Raw genomic sequence first — 9,681 nt, forward strand, 5'->3', positions numbered from 1 at the left:
AGTTTTAAGCATAATATGCTCTGAGGTATTATCTTGTTTCTAAATGCAGAATTAATACAGACAGTTGTGTCTGTGCTGGTCTCCAGGTAGCACTGGCATGTTAGAGAAATGGTTGTTTTATCATAGGAGCATTTCTTGTTCTCATTCTCATCGTTGTGGTGTGGTGTCTATTTTTTTTTTAAGGGCCTGTTACCTGTATTATGAGCTAGATCTCAAAATTTTAAGAATGTAAGATACAAAATAACATGCACAGAGGAAGTCATCAGCAATGGCTAAAAAAAGTCATAACTTTCAGAAAAAGCTGGTAAAAGAAGTGTTCCTTTGCTATTCTTATACCACTTTGTATTTTGTTTTATTTGGGAAACAGAATGAATGTTGACAAAATACAGGGGCGTTCCAGGTAAATAATTAAGCTTAGGTGGTGGAAGGTCATCAAGGATGCTTAGCAGGTAGAGTAGAATGCTTCATTCTATGAAAAAAACAAATACCTTAATGTTTATGTGCACTTCAGACCTGAGTTACAAGCAAGAAGCCTAGAAAGTTATTTTCAAGAAAAATATGAAGCTTTGTTAACTTATTGGGGGGGAGGGAGGAGAGGGTTTAACCTCTTCAAGGAAGGAAGAAAACTTCTGTTATGCATAGTACACTTAGAGGATCCTCTTGTGAAGAAAAAAAAAAAAGCAGAACAGTATTTACTGTTTTATTGGTTATTCATTGTCCCTTAAACTTGTACAGGTTTCATCTGTAACTGAAATTACTGTCACTCACAAGCTGTAAAATAAAGTGAAACGCTTACTAAATGTGCTGTGTGCTCCTGCTAAATGAAAATGGCCCTTCAGCACTTAAGCTCTGCCCTTTTTCCACTCTTCTCCAATCCTGTCCAAAACTGCATTCCAGATCCCCTGAAGTCATGGATTGTCAACGCCTTTTCATGATGTTACTACTATAATAAACACTGAGGCAGCAGCACTAACCATACAACTCTGCTGGAGGTTGAAGCTAGCAGGTAGATATAAGGTAGGTGCCTTTTTTACTATATTGCGCATTTTTGCATAGTTTATTTTAAAAATATTGTCCTATGGGATATATAATAAAACTTTGCAAAACCGCATAACATAGTAAACAAAAGGCACCTAACTTACCCCAGTAGGCTACCTACAACAGCTTAAAATCCCAAATCAGCTTTTTTTTTTTTACTCAGACTTCGGCGTTCTGAATATCACAGTATTAGTCAAACCTCTCTTGCCATCCCTTTCTCCAAATGTTCGCTCTGCCAAAGGATCTTTCATTGTAGTCTTCTCGCTTGCCTCCTCCCCTCCTTATTAAATCTCTTCCCTGTCTTTCCATGCTGCGCATAGAAGTCATATTCTGGCTTTTTTCTCAAAGCTGTCCTCTCAGATAACTTCTTTGTTCTTTATCTCACTTCATTGAAGCTTATTCCATAACCATTCCCAGCTCTGCTTTGTATTCTGTATGTATTGTCGTCTTTGTGATGCCATGTGCTAGTTCTAATCTTTAGAGACTTTTTGTGATAACTTCCGAATTTCTACAAATTAAGCCCATGCTGTAGCATCATGTTGATGAAGCACATTGGTCTGACCACATTAAATCTAATCTCAGAAATGAGAACTGTGTTAGTTTAGTAGAATGCTAGAAAAACAGAATCCCAGAGCTTGAAAATCTTCTATCTTGTGACATTCCTGACATGGAATGTATGTTGAAGCTGGGGAGTCTTCTTGATATTCCTATGTCGTATCCCGAGAGATCATAGGAGCTTTCTGGATTACACTCTAAAAATATGTAACAATCACTTTACCAGCTCTGCATGATGAGAGTGGTTTCAAATCTAGTGCCTGGACTTGATGAGTCTGCCAGGAGTAATGACAATTCATTTTCAGTTTTCCATTAGGGAAGGTGTGCTCTTACGCTTCAAGAAGATAATGTGCTGAATGGTACTTTTTTGTGCTCGGCTGTCATTATGTGACAAGACAGCTTAATTCAATGGTGTACTTTTCAGTTTATTTTCAATACATGGGTTGCAGCAATCACTGTAGCGGGAGCAGCCTGACCGAGTTTTAGCAGCCTGTTTGCCTTAGCTCTTTGATTTGATGCTGATCGTGCATGGTTCTTGTCTGTAGATCCGAATTTCAGACGTTAGCTATTTCTGTTTGTGCAAGGGAAATTATGATACTTGGGGAAAGATGGCCTCTTGAATCATTACAGAGGTCTACAAACATGCAGGTAGTTTTGTGGGCGTTTGGTATTTTACAGCAGTGTAAAATAAAATTAATAGCTACAGCACTGAGACATGGTGTGTAATAACAGTTTTCTTTTAAAATACTTCATATTTTGGGTGTAACCCGAAATGTTGAGAGCTGTAAGCCCGCAGAAAGTCACAAACTGGTTGTGCTAACATCAGTGAGACTGCCCATTACTGTGTCAGGGTGTGGTGCTCCCTGGAACCTACACACCTTTGTGCTAATGTACTCTGCATGCAAATGGGTCAGGTTTGGGGAGGGAGAAGTGATAGGGTTGGTCGAAGCTTAAAAGCTGGTTATCTGTTTGAATTTATGTTACTCTCCCTGTATTGTTGTGCAAGTAGAACTGGCTTAAACTTCTTTGTTACAGTATTCATCAAAAGATTCACCTTTCACAACTCCAGGGTATTGTCATGAAGATACCTTCAACAAGCTGATGAGGACAGAAGGCTTTTATCATGAAACCACTCTAAGATTTCAGCTTTTTCTGTTAATACTTTTAGGAAAGTTCTTCAGGTCCTTCTTTACATCAAATGTGTTGGAGTCATTGTTGATCCAACATGTACGTTGCCACTGTCCAAACCTGGACGTTAGCTGAAGTTCCTTTATGTGGTGACTCCTCTCCAGTGACAGATTTCCTGTTACATTCAAAGTTCTGGACTGTGTAAAATGGATATGGCTTGCTAACACACAACATTTGATCACATTAGAACTACAGGCTCTCGTTCTTTATTTGGTGAACTTGTCGTAGGTCACTTAAGTATTCAGCTCACTTTCATACCTTTAGTTAAGGTCATGTTAAGATCCCAGAGCATCTAGTAGGCTTTTGTCATGCCTGTATGCCAAGTAAAACAGTTCTGGAGTGCATACCTAAGCACTTCAGAGTAGCTTTGGAACCCCATCCTTCGGCTGTAAGTACATGTTAATATGACAAAACTATGCAAAAAGAGGTGTGTTCTGTGTGATAAATGACTTGACTCATCAAGGTACTGTGGTTTTATAAATGACTAAGCAGCTGAGCTGTAGTAGATGACTTCTTGACTGACTACCTTTGTGCTCCTGATCTATTGCAGTTGCAAAGTCTAGTATTTGTTGACAGCATCCAGTGACTGCAGCTCAACTGATGGGTGGTAGCACATTGAAACTTGCTTACAATTTTAGTCATACCTGCAGGCTGCTTTGGCTTGTGGTCTTTTAAAGCTGGTAGGGTATTTTCCTGTAGCTTTTAGAAAGTAAGTTGCTTGCAAAGAAGGTAATCTGCATCCATTTTAATTGTACTGGCTTTCTCTCTAGTGCACTGTTAAAGAGAGCATACTTAACTGTAGAGTTCTGGGCTGTGTGGCTCGGTAGGAAAACAGTTAAAACTTCTTAGTAGTTTCAGTTATGTTATTCTGTGTCCTGTTCAGGAGCTTAATGGTCTTGCAGAAAACTGTTTTGTTTATATTACAGTGGAAACAATGGGTGCTGTATGACTTTGAACCTTTGTTTGTTCTCTGGAACCCTTTTTAACAGGTAAAATGTGTTTATAAAGCGCTTGGGTTTTTTGTACTTACAGGACTGTCTCCAGATCTTCAGTCAATGGAGCAGATCCGGAGAATTATGAGGCCTACAGATGTTCCTGACACAGGTGAGTGACATGGAATTTACTGTAAATTGGTGTTAGTGATGAAACAGGTTTAATCAGTTTCTGTACAGGCGATAGTGCAATGACTGAATTCATTAACTCAGTACAGTATTCGCTGACTTCCTTGCAGGACATGCGTCTTGTTCCTCATGATGGCTCATTTATCTGGTACTGCTAGAGGTTATTGCCCACATCATTATTGCTTGTTATAACAGACGAAGACATCCTATCCAAGCCTTCCTTAAACTCAGAAATCTAATGGAAGATCAAATGAAACTCAACAGCTTGTTATTTTTCTTGCTTTGACTAGGCTAGGCACACCCAAACATTATAGTCTGTCGAAGAAGATAACTGTTTAAAGGTTGCTGAGTATTGAAGTATTTGGGCTTCTCTTTATCTGGGGCCAGTAGTAATGTCTCCTTCCTCTTCAGATTTGTATAGTCACTTCAGAGTGATTGGAATTTCATTGCTTATATCAATATACCAGTCATGAAGTTTTCTTCTGCTAATTAGTTATACTTTGTGTACACGTATTGTGCGGAAAGCACTGGAAATTTGCATTCAATAATCTTTTGAATGGTATTAATTACCTTCTGTAGTGGCCTATTTATTCTAAACTTTGTTACTAGTGGATTGAAAAGACTGTCAGGCAGTACAATAGTATATTTTTTTTTAAGACTACCGTTGAAACTAATATTTTAAGTTAACTTTCAGAGGGCTTATCACATTTAAAGCTTTTGGAAACACAAATTATTACAATTAACCCTTGGAACAGAAGAATTTTACTTCCTGTAATGTGTTCAGTGTTAATGCTTAGGAGTAATTCAGGGTCTGATTTTAATATCCATCGTCCCTTAACTATACTTCAGTACAAGCTGGTATATGCACACTTGAAACTGAGATGCGTTACTAGATGAAGTAGTCATTTATAATACAGAAATACTCAAGTTCTTCCTCATGCTATTTATAATTCACTCCATATCAACATAAATGTCAGTACAAATGAGTCAAACTTTAAATTTATCAGATCTTTCAGAAAAGGTAGTTTTATTCAACAGGCTAATACTACTGCTTGGGCCACCCCCACTTCAGGAATGCCCTTGCAGAATGTAATTCCAGTTTCCATGGACACTCCACTGAAATCATGCATTCCTAGTACCTCCTAAAAATAAGCACAGATTTTTTTTAAAAAAGCTTTTGATCTACTGAGTGGATCAAAATTTGCTGTCTTCATTTTGCTTTCAGAAGCAATAGCCAGATGTTTACCAGCAGAGGTAAAAGTGACAGTGACATTGAAGGACTTTGGTTTTTTGGGCCTACTTAAGGCAACTGATATTATTGAATGGAAGTAAATATTGTGGAAAATAAACTGAAGCAGTCTTGCTGCTGTGAAAGTTATGAATTCTTAAAAGCTATCCATTCCTAGAGGGACGCTACTTCATGAACACTTGTGTTGATGTAGAAATTACTAGTAGATGTTCTTGTGGCTTGTGCTGGTAAGATTAGATCAATTAGACCATTACGATAGCTTCTTGTAGTCTGATGGAAAAAGCCTTTGCAACGTCAATTGCAGTTTCAAGACCTCTTATTTTGATGGCTTTTTCATGGGGTTTGGAAGCTGTTTGCTCAAATCTAAGTCTGTATTCCAACTTAAATCACTTGCTTTAGTAACACTTGTAGTTGCATTTTGTGCGGCCAAGGTATTCTGGTTGACATTGCTGACCATTCACTTATTAGGAAACTTTAGCTCCTTTTGTGCAATCTTGAATATCTCAAAGCTGTGTTCTGGTGTTCTTCCAGCCAGCCTAACCTATTGTCATGGTGGGTGTTTTATGTTAAAATAAACCTATTGGGGTGGCAAGGTTTAGTTTTAGTTGTGTAGATGGGACAAGCTTGTTGCAGGGTTCTGTTATACAACTGTTAAAAGATGATAGGACAAATTAGCTTACAACCATGTATGACCCGAAACATTATTTGATCTCTGGCAGAGAAGTACTTCCTAAGCAGTTGAGACAAGCAGCTTCTGCCACTAGTTGGAAATTCCTGCTAAGAAACCACTAGGGATTGCAGTGAAACTATTGTTTTGAAAAATGTTATATTCAGTATAGAACTGAATTTCAGTAAGTTTTCATCAAATGTCATCTGTATTCAGTAATTTATTTCTGGATAGATATTTAAAATGGAGTTCTACTTGCTCTGTTACATCTTTCAAAAGCAAATCAAATAAAGGCAAGCTTCTACAGAGGAACTGTAACTGTTGCCAAAAAACATTTGATAGCTGTGTATAAAGACAAAATACTCCAGTTGCACAACGAGTTTCTGACATTGATTTTGCTTGAATATAACTTGCAGGATCTTTTATTTTTAAAAGTGTCTTCATTATCTTGTGTAGCTAATAACGGCTTAACTGGAAATCAAACTTTGAGTGCCTATTGTGTCTCCTCTTGGTTGTGAAACAAAGTTCTTAAGTAGTTTAATACCTAAGGGTTAGTCATCATAGGTGAAGAAAGTACTGTTCAATACAAACTGAGATACAGTTTGAATGCTCTTTGGCTTGTTTGTATTGCAGCTGTATTGGCCTTAGGCATTGCAGTTGAACAAAAGGATCCTCTTCAGTACACAGTTTTAACTCAGTGTTAGCTGACCTTTCATTGGCAGCAGACAGTGCTGCCAACAGATCTGGATTTGATCTGTGCTTTACCAGTGCTAAAAATTACAAAGATTTTTTATTACTTGAATTTAGGTTCCAAACTGATTGGCATGAAGCTTTTTGAAAAGTCAGGGGTAGTCCAACCAAGCTGAAAGTGCTACTTGAAACCATTTACCAGAATTTTGTTAAATTTTGATTTAGTCACGGTTATTAAGGTATTGTAAGAAAGCTGTGACATTCAGAAGCTCGTGGTACAAATTTGTTTGTGGTATTTCTGACCGGTCCTGTGCAGGATTCTACAATTCGCTGTGACTTTCAGACTAAGCTTGCTTGGTGAGCTGTGAAATTGATGGTTGTCTTTTAAAGTGCACTCACTGCAGCATTTTTGAACTCCTCAAATGCTCACTGTAAATATGCTGAATATTGCAACTAAGTATTATTTCAGGGAGATGTTTGGCTCTACTTTGTTTCATCTGAAGGTACTGTCCTTTGTAAAGGGAAAAATCCTGCCGATTACTCAAGGATTTTGCAGACATCTTTTGTCTCAGACAAAATTCAAATATTGCTATATTTGTTACAAAGGTGGTTTTTGTTTGGTTGTGTGGTTTTGTGTTTTTTTTTTTTCCCCTAGGAGATCTGCTCTGGTAGTTATGGTAAAACTGGTTTACTTGTAGAACAATACTGCCTAAGACTAACATCTTCACTTGCATTATCTTTCAAAGGCTTGCTCTGTGACCTGCTGTGGTCTGACCCAGACAAAGATGTGCAAGGTTGGGGTGAAAATGATCGTGGGGTCTCTTTCACTTTTGGTGCTGATGTGGTCAGTAAATTTCTGAATCGTCATGATCTGGATTTGATCTGTCGAGCTCACCAGGTATGAATTATGCTGTTGTTGCTTAAAACTTTCCCTTCTACAATTTATGCATTTTTGATGTTGGTTATCCGTAGGATATATTTAAACTTAGTTGGTGTTGCTTTACTTTCAGAAAAAGAAAAATGTCCATAATAAAGGAAATATAAGGCTGCATCCTACTGTTGTCTCATATTGAACTGAGTTTCTGATATCAATGAAGTGAAATATTAACACTAGATTTCTCCAGTGATCGATCTCGTTTGTCTGTCAGACTATTTTATGTGAATATTAGAGATGAAATGTCTAGGCTTAAAGTGGCAAAGTAAACTCAGGAACCACACTGAAGTTGCAGAGTTGTTCCACTTCAATATTAGGTAGTTCTCAAGTAATTGCAGCTTAAATGGTCTCTACTTGACTTCATGGAAGTATTCAGTACATTTTTGAATGTTTCTCCAAACCTGTACATAAAATCTTGCACTGCTGCCTTTTAGTTCAGTAACCTAGAGTACTTTGGCGTAGGTTTGTTTGACTTGCTGAAATGTGGAGAAAGCAGGGTTATTTTTGGCGCTGTCTTTAAGTACACATTTTTGTTTGTAATTTTTATCAAGTTATTTTAAGCAAGTGTCCTGCGTAGATGGACATCAGGTTTCAGTTTCTTGTGTAACATTTCAGTTTCATTATTTAGTTGACTTAAAAAGCTCTGGCATGCTGTGAAGGAAAAGTAGATTTTTAATTGTGATATGGCTAAGACTGGGTACCCTATCAGAACACTTAAATACTTCTTACAATTTTATTGCAAAAATACTGATATGCAGGATAGATGTTAAGATTTCTCAACTGCAGATTAAGATTCCTTTCTGTGTTCATGTAGTTGCTTCAGCTCTATTAAAAGTGTAACATCTTTCAAAAGACCACAGCAATTGGACTAAACTGAGCAGTATTCTGATGTGCACTGATCTGTGTGTTATAATGCGAAGCTTCTGTTTTGGGGAAGGGGGAATATCCTTAGTTGATATGTTGTACTGCTTGTTCTATCTTAAAGGTGAATTGTGCTCTTAGAGGAAGCACAGCAGAACCACCTTGCTCTTAGATGTCAAAATTGACAAAAGCCTACACTTAAGATTTGTGCAGTCAACACTGGACTAAGTAAAACTTCATGGTTCAATTGCAACGAAGGTAGTATCGAGACCTTTTGTGCTCTGAACTAACAGGTCAAACGCATCCAAATTCAGTGTATAGCCAATAATATGCTGGGAATCTGTAAAGTGACAGTGCATAATCAGACTTACAAGTATAAAAATGCTAAACAGGGAAGCTGATGCATAGTTAACGTTGGAGTTGTCAGACAGTTGAAGCTATGTGATTTGGCATTCACTGTCCATATAGACAAAAATGACTGAACCTGTCCTGTTTGAAAGCTGAGACAAAATACTTTTTCGGTGAATTCTGTTCATAAAAGTCCTGTTTGCCTCAAGATTGGCCTTTTTCTTCAACATGTATCTTTTTGTTTGAGAGCTGAATAATTTCTCTGGTGTTGACAGGTGGTTGAAGATGGATATGAATTCTTTGCTAAACGACAGTTGGTCACCCTATTCTCAGCTCCAAATTATTGTGGAGAGTTTGACAATGCAGGGGGCATGATGAGTGTGGATGAAACTCTGATGTGTTCCTTTCAGGTATGATATATTTGTACACTAAGTATTCCTGTAAGTGTTGGACTGTATAGACTGAATTGATCTGCTTGTTGACACGCTTATGGTTAGACTGGGTTGATACATTTGAGGTACAGAAATGGTGTCACAGCAGGCTCATGTCTGTGGGCAGAGAAGTAGAATTGTAAAGCAACTATTCCCCAGACAACTGCGTGAGATTTGTTTTCCAAACTCCTAAGTATTAGTTACTACCTCTGTTTAGATCCTCATTTTAGTGTTACTTGGGTGATTCTTTAGTCATACCTAATGATCAGAGTACATAATTGTGCAGACTAATGGCACCCTTTCAGTGCGGTTATTCTGTTCAGGTTTTATTCTGTATTTCTCCTTGGATGTGATGTCTTCAGCTCCTTTTCTCTCCACTGTCTCCCCACCCCAGCGTAATGGCAAAACTAGAGGGATTTAGAAGTAGTAGAAGTAGATTTAGTTTTACATATTGCTGTTGTACATAGGATTCAGAAACTTGTAGGATCATGCTGTGATTTCCAGCTCCCCACCCTGTTCCTGCTGATTGAGATTTCATGTTGGCTTAATGGCATTTGAAATGTTCTCAGCTGTCAGTGACTCAAAAGAACTTCTTTATT

At 37.8% G+C, this 9,681-nt stretch overlaps 1 protein-coding gene across 1 annotated transcript in view; it reads left to right on the forward strand.

Moving 5' to 3' along the window:
- The window catches only part of PPP1CB (protein phosphatase 1 catalytic subunit beta), a 29,206-nt gene that overhangs the window by 17,783 nt on the left and 1,742 nt on the right, over positions 1–9,681 (forward strand). The window contains exons 5-7 of the mRNA XM_083832102.1: positions 3,814–3,885; positions 7,255–7,406; positions 8,927–9,061. Of these exons, the coding sequence (XP_083688228.1) occupies positions 3,814–3,885; positions 7,255–7,406; positions 8,927–9,061 (359 nt within the window). The remainder of the gene's footprint in view (positions 1–3,813; positions 3,886–7,254; positions 7,407–8,926; positions 9,062–9,681) is intronic.

The sequence above is a fragment of the Anser anser genome (assembly GCF_964211835.1).
Source record: "Anser anser genome assembly, chromosome: 3".
Lineage (NCBI taxonomy): Eukaryota > Metazoa > Chordata > Aves > Anseriformes > Anatidae > Anser > Anser anser.